The following is a 16,889-nucleotide window of genomic DNA, read 5'->3' as shown; positions in this document are numbered from 1 at the left end:
CCATTAATCTCATTCGAGTAGAGTGCAACGTCACGACAGGGGCGTATCATAACGACAAATCCGCGCATACTATACATGAATTCGCACCTAACGTTCCACCCGGATATAAAGTGTCGGAGATTCCAACGCGGATCATTTACCTTCCGATCATCGCGCGGACCATTACCGATATAAACGTGCGTGTTGTGGACCAAAACGGAAAATTGATCGATTTTCGCGGCGAGGAGATCACGATTCGTCTACACATGCGGCGAAAAGGGTAGAGAAGCGCGCGATGCTCGTAGTGAATGGATCGAACGCGAGAAACGCGCCCGTCGTCGCTGTCACGTCGCCTCTAAACGCGGAAAAGAGAAGGAAGAAGGGAGGAAGACTGACCATCGCCAACGCGGCTTTTCTGCGCTCTTTGGGTTTCGTCGTGCCGAGGACCGCTTCTTCGTAAAAACGGAATGTGCGACATTCTAAGTATCGGTGGGGAGCCGATCTTCGACGATCGCATCGTCAGGATCGAGACTCACACGTACAACCCTTACGCCAATACTATGTTCGGAAATAGCGATGAGATACGAATTCCTATACAACAGCAGGATTTGTACACATTGCCTTGCGACAGTTTTCTCTATGTCGAGGACAGACTCGAGTCGAAGGAGGCCAATAGCGCGGCGTTTATGTTCGAGGAGTTTCGCTACGAGCTCGATGGATGCTCGGTGGAGATCGATCGAAACAGAAACGTTGGAATAACGAGCACGATTAAGAATTACGCGTCGCTGACGGTCGAGAGAAGCAAAACATTAAAAAACGCTGGATGGGATTTATTAGCGACAACTCATTCGTCGATCGCGGATTTTAACTTTTGCGTACCTCTCAACGTGCTATTAGGTTTTTGCGAAGATTACAAGCGCGTTGTGATCAACGCGCGACACGAACTTATTCTAATACGAGCGCCGCAACGATAACAATTGCGTCATATCGCGCGAAACGCAAGAACCTAAAATCGTTTTGTTAAAGATACAATAGCGAATGCCTCATATAGTATTGAATGATGTTAATAAATTAAGATTATTGCGCACGTTAGATAGCGGAGCGTCGCTTTTTGCTCGTGGGATCTATACGAGTTTCCGCTTCTACAGAGCACGAACAAACACTCGTGGGCCGTCAAAGCGGCGACGCAACTCGAGAAACCGCGATACGTTATCTTCGCGCTACAATCTGGAAAGAAGAACGTTCTGTCCGAGGAGCCTTCTTTATTCGACAATTGCAAACTAACTAATGTCAAACTGTATCTTAATTCTGATTTTTATCCTTACGACGACATGAATCTAGATTTCGATAAGCATAAAGTCGCCGTGTTATACGATATGTATTCGAAATTTCGAAAAACGTACTACGGATGCGACAACGACGAAGCGCTCTTAAATCTAAATAAATTTTTAACTCACGGCCCGCTCGTAGTCATCGACTGTTCTCGACAGAACGAATCGATCAAGAGCCCCACCGTGGACGTTCGCCTAGAGTTCGATTGCAAGGAAAACATCCCCTCTAACATCACAGCCTACTGTCTTATCATTCACGATCGAGTGGTAGAGTACAATCCGCTCACTAACGTCGTGCGCAGAATCGTGTAAGCCTAACAACGACGATGGACGCGCCCGATCTTCGTCGATCTTCAAGGTTTCGTAGTTAACGAAAAATTCGTCGCGAAAGAAGTAGCCGTGTTAAGAAATGGCGTGGAATTGACGCATCACATCTTTCGCCCGCCGATGTCGTGGGATCTGCTCACGAGAGCGGAAAAATCGCGAGCGTGTTGGCTGATATCGAATCATCACCAGCTAAAGTGGAACGATGGACACACGAATTACGGGTCGATGAAAAGACTCGTTCGAGACGCCGTATGTCGAGGATCTAGCCCCGATTCGACGGTGCAGATCTATGTCAAAGGTCACGAGAAGAAGAAGTGGCTGATCGAGATCTTAGGAAACGTCGCCGACGATCACGACATAGCCGTCTCCGTCGAGACTATCGACGCCGATTACGAAGACATCGAACGTCTGGAGACTCTGAACGCTTCGCGGGCCTTTCGCTGCGGATATCACGCGAAAAATTGCGCGTTAGAGAACGCGTGCAAACTGCACGATTGGTGGTTCGAGCGGCGCGATCGTTTGCGCGATATGCGCGATATGCGCGATTGATTTTATATTATAAATTATATTACATTATTGTATATTACATTATTGTATATTACATTATTGTATATTAATCTATAAATTTAATTTTTATATATAATGTATCAAATTAATTATATATTTTAAACTTTATATATAATGTATCGAGTCAATTATATAATCTATAAATTTAATCATGAATGTATTAGTTATACTTATACTGTTGCAAAAGACACGTTATACGAACGAATCGCGTTTTTCCTTTATTGCGGTCGCGTCCTTTATCGCGGTCGCGTAACAAACTTAATTATAGAGACTTTAAATCCATTTAAATATACTATTTTATATGAATGGCCAAAATCTGCAGAATTTGTTCGGTTTTTGCCGACACTCTGTTGTCAGATTGTCTTGCGCAGATTTTGCTCGATTTTTGCCATCAATTTGACGTCAAGTTATATCAAGCTTTGTTCGGTTCTTGCCATCAAATTGCTGTCAGGTTATGTCAGCAAACTTTGTCACCAAAATACAAAACTAATGCGGACACAGATGGTTACTACGAGAAGCGCGAGAGCGAGAGGATGCGGGAGAAGGAAAGAGAAGCGTAATAAATCGACGCTTCGCTTAACGTATAGCGTTTATTCGTAAAAATCATATTTTAAAAATGCGCTTCATTAACGCGTAAAATTACTCCGTGTCGAACGGTTGCGATTCGGGCTCGTAGTTCGCCAATCGTACACTCGCCCGCGATTCACCCTCGTCGACCGTCGCCGGTTCGGCCTCGTCCTCCATCGGCCGCGATTCAGGTTCTTCGCCGATCGGTCGCGATTCGAGCTCCTCGTCGATCGGCGATGCAACGACTCGCCTAACCTCGGGAACGGCGAAGTCGCGTTCGCTCTCGCGAAGCGGACCGATTAACTCGGGGATGACGAAGTCGCGCTCGCGCTCGTGAAGCCGACCGATTAAGACAAACCGTTCGGGGGCTCGCGCGACGTCGCGTCGGCGAGCGTCGCGCAACGCGCTATGAACGCTTTGCGCCTGTGCGAGCATAGTCCTCGTTCTAGTTATTAAATCGTAGAGCGATTCTCGCGCCGTTCTTATACAGCTCTCTATTTCTTGTCTAAAATACAAAAGTAAAAATTAGCAAACGTAAAAGTTAGTAAAACGTTATTAAAACATTATAATTTATTATAATTTATTATAATTTATTATAATTCCAATCGAATACTTGCATTAAACGCGCGATATCTATGTCTTCGTTCAACTGAAAGGCGAGTCTAAACGAATCCGGACTATTCTCGATAACACCTTGCGCCTCTGGGAGACCTCGCCCCATCCGTGGCGAGGTCTCCTAGAACGTAGGACTTTATCGCGATTAAATCTCCGTTTACATTAATATAATCGGCCGCGTTAATTATCTGTTCGATTCGTTCCATATCGAACAGTTCGCGACCGATTTTAACTCTCGCCACTTCGCGCTCCATCGTTTCGCGCTTCGTTATCTCGCGAGCGAGAATACTTTGACGCTTCTCGAAACGATCTCGCGTTTTATAAAAATCGACGCGCAGATGTCGCGGTACGATTTATCGATCGCGCCGCGTCTTCCTTCCGCGACCGCTCCGTCGCCGGAAGGGGGTATCTCTACTCGTTCATCGAGTGTCCTTCTTAGGGGACAAACCAATAATAAAAATTGAAATAACAAAAAACATCCGTTAGATAACGCGCATTCCGAATACTCGGCGAACAATGAGATCATCGTCGCCGGAAGGGAGTATCTAGGGGGCATCTAAGGGGTATCTCTAATTTATCGTCGCCGGAAAGAGGTATCTCTAATCGCTCATTGAATGTACTTCTTAGGGGACAAACGAATAATAAAAAACATCCGTTAGATAACGCGCATCGTTGGAAGGGATATCTTTAATCGCTCATCGAGTGTCCTTCTTAGAGGACAAACGAATAATAAAATAGAAATAACAAAAAACATCCGTTAGATAACGCGCATCGTTGGAAGGGATATCTTTAATCGCTCATCGAGTGTCCTTCTTAGAGGACAAACGAATAATAAAAATAGAAATAACAAAAGAGGAACTCGAGCGTCCGCTAGATAACGCGCATTCCGAACGCTCTCTCCCCCAACCCACATCATTTGTCGACGATAAAAATAGGCGTCTCGCGGAACGCGCGAATCAATCGCGCCCGGCGTCTCTCGATAGTTTGCCGCGTCTTCCCCGCTTCGCGCGATGACTAACGCGAGGACGGTTCTTCTCGCTCTAGCGACGATGCTTGTCGCCGCGACAGTCGCCGCGGCCTTCGACTCGGAGAAGATCGAGGCGCTCCGTTTCCTGCGCGCGTACGGTCTTCTAAAGGACGATGGAGGATCGCTGTCGTCCGATAACGCGACGTCTCTGCGTCGCGCGCTATCGCTATTTCAAGAATACTATCAATTATCGGGAAACGGCGCGTTAGACGCCGTTACGCTTCACCTTATGCGCAAACCGCGATGCGGTCTCGCGGACATTCTCGATCGCGCGTATAGCCCGATCGCGCGAAAATGGCCGAAGACGCGTCTCGCGTGTAATTTTCAGGTGGTTAGCGAGGAAATCTCGCGAACGGCCGAAACGGCGTTCGCGTTATGGGCGGCGAACTCATCGCTAACTTTCGCGCGCGACCCGTTACGCCCCGATATATTGATATCGTATCGAACGGGCGCGCACACTTACGCGAATCGTCGGAACGTTGGTATTTGCCCGGCGGCCTTCGACGGTCCGGGAGGAGCCCTAGCTCACGCGTTCTTTCCCTCTGGAACGACCGATTTCACATTGGAGATACACGTCGACGATTCCGAACCGTGGCACGTGTATCTAAACAAGAATCCTCCCGACACGCATCACCTGCTACAAACGCTAACGCACGAGATCGGTCACGCATTGGGTCTACAGCACAGCATGCGCAATTACTCTATAATGTTCCCGTATATACCCGACATCGAGAATCAATTTCCAGTTAAGCTGAGCATAGAAGACATTCTCGCTATACAGAATCTGTACGGATCTCACGACGACGGAAACTATCCAACGGCGACTCCCGCGACCACCGCGGCGCCCGCGACGACGAGCGTCGCGCCGACCGACCCAGCGCGCGCGGATCTCTGCGCATTGCGGCGCGTGGACGCCGCGCTAATAATGAATCATCGATTATATATAGCTAATCGCCGCAACGTGTGGTCAGTCGACATGACCGAGAAACGCTACGGTAGACCCATGACGCTCACGGATTACGCGACGTTTCTACCGGCGAATTTCACGCGTCTATCCGCCGCGTATCGAAGACCCTCGGGCGATCTCGCGCTATTCTCGAACGATTCGATCTACCTCGCGGAATATCCCAGTCTTAAACTAAAATCGGGTTGGCCGAGATATCTCCACGATATCGGACTTCCCCGAAATGTTAAAATTAACGTAGCGATAAATACGCACACGGGACGAACCTACGCTATATACGACGATGATAAAGTCGCGGAAATCGACGAATGTCACATGATAGTCGTTAGACACGCTCCATTAAAAGATATATTTCCCGGAATTCCGTCCGCAATAACGTCGGCCTTCCGATACATCGATGGTAATCTATATTTCTTCGCCAAACGTCAGTTCTACGCCTTCAACGAATTCACGAATATCGTAACCTCCTTTCGATCTACGCGCGCTCGGCATCGAGTGTCCTACGGATGGACTGCTAAGGCAATTGCGCGATCTCCTTAGTCGCGTCTATCGTCTCAACGACGCGACCGAGAAAGAGATGATCGACGATGAGAACGACTAGAGCGACCCTACCGTTATTTTTTAAAAATAGAATATATAAGAGAAAACGCGCGAAAGGGGAAGAAGCGATCTCTACGCGAGTATATAAAGACCGTCCATCCGTTAAGCGCTTCATTATTGACGGAGAACACCAAAGCTAACGCGCGAAAAAGAACAAACGAGAAAGAACGAAAAAAACGAGCGACGATGTACGCGACAATGGGGGGACAACCGCAGCAGCAACACTCATTCGACGATCGATCGAGACTAACCGAGCGAGATCGCGAAGATAGCGCGGAATACGCTAAAAAAGCTAAAATGGACAATGGGTAAGACTATCAAACATTTATTCGAACTAATAATTCGCTAGCACCGTTTCTCTCATCGCTCGCATCTATTTTTAGACGAGATCGCGATCGGACGCCAAGACGCGACGCGGACGTCTCGGTCGCGCGACCACTCAGAATCTTAGGAAGACGCTATCCATTGACCAAAACCGCATATAAACATCTGGAAATCAGTGTTAACGTCAGCCGACCCTCTTTCGTAGAAATTGTCCTTGGAGATTGTCACGGCAAAGAGATCTCGCTAACGCCGGATACGTGGAAGGAACTGCTCGATCTACGACCCACGCTTCTGTCGCACTTTCGCTCCGACGAGCGCGACGTGGCGCGCCCGACGCCGATACACATCAGACAATTGACGCTACGATTTGGCAAACTTAACAATCTCCGAATACTTCGTCTCGAAACGCCTAAAATTCGTCTAGCCGTATCGAAGAGCACCGTCGTAACTATATTAAATCTGGAACTTTGCGTCAACCGCATCGTTGCATCTTTAAGCAGTTTAACCGCGCGCGTGGACAACAAGCTGACTCATTTCCTCGACATCGCGGCAGGCGCTCGCGATAAGGCGCTTATTCCCGCGATGATACGCGAGAGCGATAACTTCGCCCGCATCGATCTAATCGATTGCGAGCTGCAGGCTCTGCTCTTCGGGGAATCGTGATACGCTTACTCGCGTACTCATATTATCGTATTATTAATATATTAAAAATATTGTAAAAGAAAACAATAAAAACACTTCTCCTCTTTCGCCAGAACGACGATGTCTCTTTATTTCACAACCTTTCGAAGATTCGCCATCTCGCTAAAGCGACAAACGCGCTCGTATCGCCGCTAACGCACGCCTCGAGAAGAGGAGAGCGACGAGGGACACCCCTCCGTCCGCTCGATCGCCCACCGACGATCCCCCGCCCCCTCGACGCCGGGCGCCCGCCGTCCGCTCGCGAATCGCGCGCTAGAAGCGTCGCGTGCGTCCCTAAAGAATCGCGACAGCGGATCGCGCGCTAGAAGCGGCGCGCGGCCTTAAAGAACGATTCGCGTCAAGGTCGATTCGGGAGGAACCGCCACCCCCCGAGCGCTCTCGGCGACTCGTACCCACCGCTCCCCCCGGCCGCGCTTCCCCTCTCACCCTACTTACCCCCCCATACACCCGCCCAGCCCGATCTCCATCCCTCGGGCGCCAACAAACTGCTCCGAAACTATCTCTCTCTCTTACTCCCCAACGGTAACCTCTCTCTCACACTCACGACAAACCGAGCCAAAACCGGCCATACTATCCTACTTATTAGTAACATCTAGCTTATTTAACGTTGTGATATCTTCATATTCCGCATCCAAGGTCTCGATAATAACGTCGTTTTTCGCATCATCATCAAGTATATCGGTCAGCCATTCCCGTTTTTCGTGTCCTTTAATGTACACGATAGGAGATGCTCCATCTTCCTTTTCCGTCGCACCCATCACAGCCCTCGTAATCAATCACCTAGCGAAGCTATATGGAACGTTTCCATCCTCCCATTGAAGTCTATGGTGATGTCCGAGTAGTCATGAAGCTTGACATCTCTCAGATTTTCTAAGCACACGCCATGATACGGGACTTGCAAAAAAGTAGTGAGAGAGAACAAATCCGTTTCTCAGTATCGCTACTTCCTTCACGACAAAGTTTCGCCCGATAATGAATCCTTGCACATCCACAAACGTTGGCGCGATCATGCTGATAATATTACTGTACGATTGCGAGAATGATGTACGACTGCTATCAACCGTTAAAATTTCAATCTTTATATATTTTTAATATTGGAGGGAATATTTGCTGATCTAGGTAATTTTACGAATTACGTTAGTCAATGGGCAATATTTGACAACGCGATCGTGCAAGATGAGACAATAGGCGGTAGTGTTTGCCGGTACATCCTCCTTGTACTCAAACTCTAATCTAACGTCCACTGTGGAATGTTTGACAGATTCGTTTTGTCGAGCAATCAATAACCGCAAGAGGACCGCAATGTAGAAACTTTGAAATGTACATCATCATTATCACATCCATATTAAGATTTGCAAAAACGAGAGTACATATCGAACAAGAGGGCGAATCTATTTTTATCGTACTCTAAATTCAAATCATCGTAGGGATAAAATTCCGAATTTAGATAGAGTTTAACGTTGGTCAATTTACAGTCGTCGAATGTAGTAATATCTTTTGACATAGCATTTTTGCTGCCAGTCTGCAGCGCAAAGATCACGTATCGCGGCTTCTCCAGCTGAGAGGCGGCTTCCACGGTCCATGAATGCTTGGTCGTATTATGCAATAAAGGAAATTTATATAGATCCCATGAGCGAAAACTGATATTCAAGTATTGCTCGATTTCCAACGCGCGCATCAAGGATAATTTATTGACCTCGCTCAATATTACATGTGGCATACGCCATTGTATCTTGAATAATTCGAAATCAGCTTCAGTCAAAGCATTTCCAAAAATGCAATTGTTGTCATTGCGCGAACATATCAAAATTAATTCATGACGAGCGTTAATCACAATTCGCTTATAATTTTCGCAAAAACCCAATATATGTTTAGCGGCACGCAAAAGTTGAAGTAAGCTTCAACAGCATTATGCGACATATTTCACGCAACATTCCTCAAGATTTTACCTTTCTCGGTTGTTAGAGAGATATAGTTTTTAATCGTGGAAGTTATTCCAACATTACTGTTGCGGTCAATTTCCATACTGTCGAGTTCATATCGAAGTTCATCAAACATGAACGCGACATAATTGTTTCCCAATACCACTCTCGCCCCTTCATCTACTTTACGCACCCTCAACTTACCCTCGACATATAGAAAACTTTCACACGTCAAAGTGTACAAATCTTGATATTGTATCGGTATCCGTACCTTGTCGCTATATCCAAGCGTTGTGTTGGCGTATGGATTGTAAGTATGAGTCTCAATCTTGACGATACGATCCGCAAAGATCGGCTGGCCGATATTCAAGATGTCAATCATATTGTTCAATATTTCGTATGACGAATCTCAATGATTTTAAAAATTCGCGATTTAACGCGCTGAGCTTCTTTTTAGCGTAACCGGATATCTGATTATTGCCACCCGATACCGCAACCACTTGATTTCTCGCAAAAATATTGTCCCTTGTAAAGATATTGTCTCTCGCGTGCTTCGGGCTTTCGTTTAACACAAGCATTTTATTTGTCACACGTTATTATTTTTGCCGCCGCCGTATATGCAATTATACGGTAATTTCTTGTCCTCGAAAATCGAGCATAAGTCTTTCTTGATCAACAATGCGTATCGTTAAATCAATAATGCTCCGTGCGACGATCGGTTGATAAATGATCTGTGCTGGCATTTCCGATATCTTATACCCTGGCGGCACGCTCGGTGAAAATTCATGTATCGTGTGTACGCGCTTGTCATTGCTGTACGCGCCAGCGGTTACGCTGCATTTTATACGAATAATATTTACGCTAATAATATTTATCGGTACATCTGAGTCGTGCCATTTCCCAGGCTGTAATATACGATTCGACGAGAATCCCAACAACGATCCAACGTTATTTGATTTACTAAAATGTATTCTATAGACACATTTGATTTCACTTTTTGGCGTATTATGATTAGCGCGAAGCATTATTGGATATTCGCCGTGTTCTTCGATATCATCTTCATTCTCCTTTCGTGCGACATCTTTTTCATAAACAATATCGTTGGAACCAACTACGGCATCGATGTCATAAAATTGCACGTTGGAGATATTTGTTTATAGCGTGTAATTCGTACGATCCCTCGGGAATTGTAATTTTCTTGTCGTCGTTATCAAAATAAAATTTATTATTCCAAAAATTCACGTTCGATATCGTATGATAAGTATCAAAGTCCGTTAAACCAAGCTCATAATCGTCATCGTTTAAATCTACAGCCGGAAAGTAGCTTACAGCAAAAACGCTACTCTTGCCAGTCAACGTAAGTGTGAGTGACATGCTGGAAAATTGTCGAACGAATACTGAATCGCGACAATGAATTGTCAGGCTTTAAATTCATATCGATCATCAACCGTTTGAAGAAATCATAGACACAATTGTCTACAAATACTTTGATTATAATTTTGATAGGCCGTGTGATTATATTCTATATTTGCACCATTCTGTTCAAAATATCACACTAATTCCTTGGGCGGTCGAAGATTTCCAAAATTATCGAAATATACTACACGATCTCCCCTTTTTGCATACGCTACCCAATGAGTACCGGATTCATCGACGTCATCTAAATTGATGATAGCGCTCTCATTTCGTCGTACGCCGTTTATCAGTAAATGATTGCGCATGAAAAAGCTTCTAAAAAATGGTATACGTCTTGCAAGTTGTTTCAATTGTACATTGGTTGTTACACTGGCAGGCATTTTTATCGTTATTTTGAGGTTTTTTCTTCTTAGCCGTTGTTGAGAACCCTTGTCCACGCTTATATGGAGCGAGATAAAGTCCGTGACCTTCCATGGCGCGATTATGACATTGCATTTCTTCGAGCTGACGTTGCGCCGCCTTGCTATCGTTCACCGCCTTCGCGATTCCCGCTGGTCCGCCAGCCAACGAACCGAGAACTCTCAATAATGGTAAAATTGGTAAGATACCACCGCGCTTCGTTATAGGAAGTATTTGTTCTTTTACAATCTTTTTTTTTATCAATGATTTTTTTGTTTTTATCCCCATACCGAATTTTATCTTTGCTTTCATAGCTGCCCAAGCTGTAGCGGCCTCTCTTTCGCCAAGAGTCGAATCTCTCGCGGTAATACGCGCTTGTGTGACGAGTACATTATCCGTAACGTCATGTTCGCGAAACGCAGCATCTAATGGATTGATATCCCGATCGCCTCTAGCCAAACGTGTTTCTAAATAAATTCCCGGTCTGCAAATCTGATAGCCTGGAATATGTAATTCAATCGGAAGTGCGTTTATCGCACGATTTAACAAACCGCTGCCTCTTATAATTTTTGTCGGCATTTGCCACAATCTTTTATTAAGGGTGTTGGACCATCGATATGTGTTTGCTGATATGGTAAATTATAATGTCGTATGCATCGACGATACTGTCGAACCTCAGCTTTTATATGTACGGGAAGCTTGTCCCACAATTGTTCCATGTAGCTACCAAAGTCTCGCAATAAAACAATCTTGGGGATTATCTGTAACTGCTCGGTGGTAAACTCGAGAATATCGCTGTCAACTGATAGAAGAAGAAACATTTTGAGATTAAGCGGTTTTGATCCGGTGCACCTCTATAAATAAGACCCCTATGACTCATTTTCCAAAAATCTGATTCGAGATTCACGAGAGCAAACATGCGGTTCACGCGACAAGCGACGATAATCAAAGTGATAAATTTTGACGATAAAACACGAGTAATGTCCGAGAAAGAAATACGGAAACATGCTGCCGACTACTATACGCGGTATCATTTGCGGTCCTTCGAATTGCGGTAAGACTAACGTGTTGATAAGTTTGATAGAAAGTCCACACGGTGTACATTTCGAGAATGTGTACGTATATTCGAAATCACTTCAACAACCGAAATATCGATACTTGGAAAATTTGCTATTATCGATCGATGAAATTGGTTATTTTACATTCTCTAATAATAGTGACGTTATTCCACCGAGCGAGGCGCTTCCGAATTCCATTTTTATCTTTGACGACGTGGCGTGCGATAAGCAAGATACGATAAGAGAGTACTTTGCAATGGGTCGACACTCGAGCGTCGACTGTTTCTATCTGTGTCAAACGTATGCCAAGATACCCAAGCATCTTATACAAGACAATGCAAATTTACTGATTTTATTTAAACAAGATGGTACAAACTTGAAACATGTATACAACGATCATGTAAATACTGACATGTCTTATGGCGATTTTCGCGCATTCTGTCAGAAATGTTGGCAACACAAATATGGATTTGTAGTGATTGATAAAGACAGTTTACAGACTAATGGACGATATCGAGAAGGATTTAACGATTTTGCAATACCGTAAAGTGGTTAGTCGCTATCGATACATCGATCGAGCAACGTCTAAAAATTTTCATCCGAGCGCAACATGACGACGACGATTGACAGTGACGATCGTGAGAAGATTGCGAGAGAGATTGTAAAAACGAGCGAATCAATCCGCAAAAAATATTGTTCTTTAAGAACCGGTCAAATGGAGGAAGACGTCGCATTGGAGAGGCACTTTAAACCAATTATCGAACCTCTACAACAACTTGTCGAAAATACAATCAATGTGGAATCTAATGAAGCGAAAATCGAACCATCGAGTATGCTTGAAGACAAGCATCTGAAAAAAGAGTCTGGAACAAAGCGAACAAGGTCAAATATATCATTGAACGGTTCGCTAATAACTTCTACTTCAAATCAATCGAACCGTAAGCGAATGAAACAATTATCGAATGTGGTTACTTCTACTCCGATAAAAAATGTACAATTGAGTTAAATATTGCACGAAAAATCGTCTCCGTATGTGGAAGAAGTTTTCGAAACCACGCCTGAAACGCTTGTGACATCGGTTCAACATCTGCTACAAACGTCCGAGGGTCAAAATACTGCGCACACATCTGGGTCCACTAGAGCAAAAATATGTTGGAGCTATTTTGAGTCAAGATAAAAATAACAGTATGGATTATGTTTACGGTGTTAAATTTTGCAACGAAGGAATGATGCTTGGTGATAAAATTTTTGATGTGGATAAAGATGACAATATAATTATCGGTGGAATAAGATACGTGGGAACACCAGATCTCTACGAGTTGATTTTCAAGAGAATACCCGACGGTGACGTATACAATGACGATGATAAAATTAAATACAAAAATATATTACTGGCGACAAATGCGCATAGACAATGACATGCGTAATCCAGTGTTAAGTAACAAGGGATACAAGTATAAAAATATAATAGCACCATTAATCTCTAATAAAAAAGCGGGAAGAGGTATAAACATACCGCGCGCTATGACGTTAAACGATAATAAGATCGATTACGTGCATTGGAATGATCCCAACGAGTTGGTAGATCGCTTGCGATTGCTGGAAGCTTCGCGTCAAGCCGGCAACAATGTCCACGACAATGAAATATTATCAATTATCAAGGAACTTTACGAAGCTGGCCTTATTATAAATTAATCTATGCGTCGGCGAAACGAGTCAGTCTGTCATTATTGTTTGTATCGAAATGTCGATTAATAAATTTGGATTATCGTTGGGAACACCAAACAACTCATACTATTAATGGAATGGATTACTAAGAAATTACGTGCGCGATAACGCTCTGTGTCAGACAGCCTCCGGCTTTGACGCAAGGTCGCGCAAGATACGACGCGTAGCGCAACCGGAAAATGATACCGATGCAGCAAATAAACAGTACATAGAAATACGTGTCAAGCTTTTGAAGGACAGACAAGAAGAACTTGAGAAAAAAATAATCACGCTCGAGACGAATGTGCAAACGCTGCAAATAATGATGGATGAGATGCAGAAAATGCTTCGGTATGCAACTCATGCGCAGACTACATCTAATTCAGCGCAGGAGAAGAAAGATATATAAAGAATATATGTGGAGGAATTATCTCATTATCGCAAATTATGCCTCGATCAAATATGTCGCAAAAGACCTCTGAAAAACAGGTGCTCGTGAAAGAATTGCATGCTCCAGCGAGAAAAAATTTCCCAGTAGACGTGTCATAGTACGCGGATACGACGATCTGTGGCAGGCGGACGTGGCCGAGATGCGTCCATATGCACGATTCAACAAAGGCTACAACTATATACTCACAATTATCGATGTGTTGAGCAAATACGCGTGGGCGGTACACGCTCAAGAGTAAGAGTGGAAACGAGACGGCTGATGCTATCGCAAAGATAATTCGAGACGATGGAAGATGTCCGAAAAATTTCCAAACCGACAGAGGAAAAGAATTTTACAACGCAAATGTACAGAAACTCGTGAAGAAACACAGCATTAATCATTATTCGACGTACTCTATTATGAAAGCCTCGGTCGTGGAACGATTCAACCGAACGTTAAAGAGCAATATGTGGAAAATGTTTACGTTTAATAGAAATTACAAGTGGATCGACGCGTTGTCCCGGCTCGTTAGACAGTACAATGCGCGAAAACATCGCACTATCGGCATGAGACCTATCGATGTTACCCCCCACGATTGCCGATAAACTTTTAAATACGGTATACAGCAACGTAAAGATTGCGGCACCGACAAGATTCAAAGTAGGCGATCCGGTACGCATGAGTAAATTCAAGACCATCTTTGACAAAGGTTACACGCCAAATTGGTCGACCGAAGTGTTTAAGATCGTTAAAGTGCAGAAAACTAATCCTGTGACCTCGAAGATTCGCGCGGAAATCCCGTCGCCGGCGGATTTTACAAATACGAGTTACAACGCGTTGCCAATCCCGACATACCATACATCTCGTGGAATACGCAAAAAGGGCGACGAGATTTATGTGAAATGGCTGGGATTTGATGCAACGCACAATTCTTGGATACATAAAAATAATATATTATAAATATGTTAACAATAATACATAATATTAAAGATATTTTACAAATATATAAACAAAATTGTACACTTTATAAAATATACATATAATTTACAATAAATATACATATAATTTTAATTTACAATAAATATAAGTAATTTTTTATTTACAATAAATATACATGATTTTTATTTACAACGGTATTTTATAATGTCTCCACGGTAGCGTGTCGGTAAGGGAGAGAGAAACTTAGATTCAGTATTCTGAAGTAGCTTTTTTTTTAAGAAGACTGCATACATTTTCTTTTGGTGTGTATGATTCTATATATATATATATATATATATATATATATGAAACATTTATTAAATACTTAGATAAAATTTTAACAATTCAGATATTGATCATTTGAACTGAATAAATGTGATACATGACAATTATAAAAATGTTCAGATCTAATGGTAAAATTAAAAGTTTTGTCATTTCCCAAATGACATACGAAAAAAGAACCACAACATGGATGATTTATGCATAAACTTACCAGATGTAGACTCTGCACTGACAAATCCTACATCTTTGTCTTGCTTAATGGAAAGTCCTGTTGATGATGCAACGGTAACTGGGAAGCTCCAGGCTCTTTTTGAAAAGATTTTATCCATAATCTGTAAAGAATATATGTATTATGCAATGGAGGAAATGTAGAATAAATTTTTTTACTACATTTTGAATCTAATTTTTCCTGTACCTCATAAAACTGCCAAGTCCGTCCATCATTGCCTGACAGATTATTATGATCTTTCACACTTTTATAAGTTTTTCTCAGGCTTCTTAGTTTTGCCGCACATTGTGGCCCTGTGATTATATGTCCTTTTTCTGCAAGGATTGCACTAATTTCTCCCCAGATCTTTTTGTGTGAATATTTTCCATTGGTAAATTTTTCTTCAAAAGTTCTATATGTGTCTGACAGTAATAGCACGGTAGCTGTCGACCATCTATAGGTAGAACCTGAAATGAGCACTAAACATGTGATCAACTGCTTCATTTACAGTATTCATTGAAAACTGAACTAATAATAAATACTAATAAATGATTTAAATGATTTACTAATAAACTATATTAATAACTTAATTAACATACCACTGTCATCAGTGTCATTTTCAGTATTCATTTTAGCGTTCGTTTCGGTGTGTGCCGATTTATAAACCTTGGGAATAGTTTGTTAGGTTGGAACTGATTCAATAGAATTTTCATTTATTGTAATATGTTTCTCTTTCATGGCTGCGTTTAATAAAGACATTGCAAAGACTGTGTCTAAAATCAGAGAACATTGCATTAAAACAAAATGTTCTTGATCGAAGTAGGGTTAGATGTTTCACAATATTCAAAAATATATCACTTATCTGTCTGCGTACGTAAAAGATCTTCGGAAGAAAGCCTAATATCAACTACCACGTCTCTTTCCGAATCATATAAGGAAACTTTTTCCATGATTGTTAAAAATTTTAAAGCACCAAGATTGTTAATTAAATTAAAAAAAGAACAGCAGACTTCTTTCTTCTTTATTTCTTTAATCACCTGCCCTTGATCAAGGATAGAATAGGAAGGAGCGGTAAAAGCGTTAACAATAATAATAACAACAATCCTCTTAAAAGAGGAGAAGAAAATCCAAAAAATAAGATCCAAATAAAGGACGCGCAAGCAACGCATCAGAACGCGTCCGCACTCGACCAAGGCCGCAATGGAAGTTAAGAACAGCAGACGACGAAACAACCACGCCGACCCACGTACAAATGAGCGTCGTGGACTCGACGCGGTCGCGATTAATGACGTCATCTATGACGTTTCGACCGCGATCACAACGATCGTGGTCGTTAAATGGAACGCGCCCTATGTCTCTCCCACGTGTATGTAAATGCCATCCTTTTCCCACATGTATGCGAACGCCTCGCGCTATCCTTCTCCCACATATTGCGGACGCCTCACGCTGTCTCTCTCGCACCTACTCGGCTTCGCCGCGGTCCTCA

The 16,889-nt window shown here is 43.2% G+C and overlaps 2 protein-coding genes and 1 pseudogene across 2 annotated transcripts; 2 read left to right on the top strand and 1 right to left on the bottom strand.

Moving 5' to 3' along the window:
- Nucleotides 1-446: 446 nt before the first annotated feature.
- On the top strand, nt 447-1,622 carry LOC138932064 (uncharacterized). The gene is made up of 2 exons (XM_070293641.1): nt 447-902; nt 1,128-1,622. Exons 1-2 carry the CDS (start codon nt 447-449, stop codon nt 1,620-1,622), a joined length of 951 nt encoding a protein of 316 aa, XP_070149742.1.
- A 2,813-nt stretch (nt 1,623-4,435) lies between these two features.
- LOC138932011 (interstitial collagenase-like) lies at nt 4,436-5,978 on the top strand. Its single transcript, XM_070293503.1, has 2 exons — nt 4,436-5,475; nt 5,918-5,978. The coding sequence occupies exons 1-2, from the start codon at nt 4,436-4,438 to the stop codon at nt 5,976-5,978; spliced, it is 1,101 nt and encodes a 366-aa protein (XP_070149604.1).
- Nucleotides 5,979-9,949: 3,971 nt separating this feature from the next.
- On the bottom strand, nt 9,950-16,353 carry LOC138931963 (uncharacterized; annotated as a pseudogene).
- Between the last annotated feature and the right edge of the window lie 536 nt (nt 16,354-16,889).

Source organism: Polyergus mexicanus, unplaced genomic scaffold, assembly GCF_030449975.1.
Source record: "Polyergus mexicanus isolate NDT 795.1 unplaced genomic scaffold, iyPolMexi1.0 SCAF_1, whole genome shotgun sequence".
Taxonomy (NCBI): Eukaryota; Metazoa; Arthropoda; class Insecta; order Hymenoptera; family Formicidae; genus Polyergus; species Polyergus mexicanus.
Note: the sequence above shows the minus strand (reverse complement) of the source record. Positions and strands in the feature narration are given on the sequence as shown.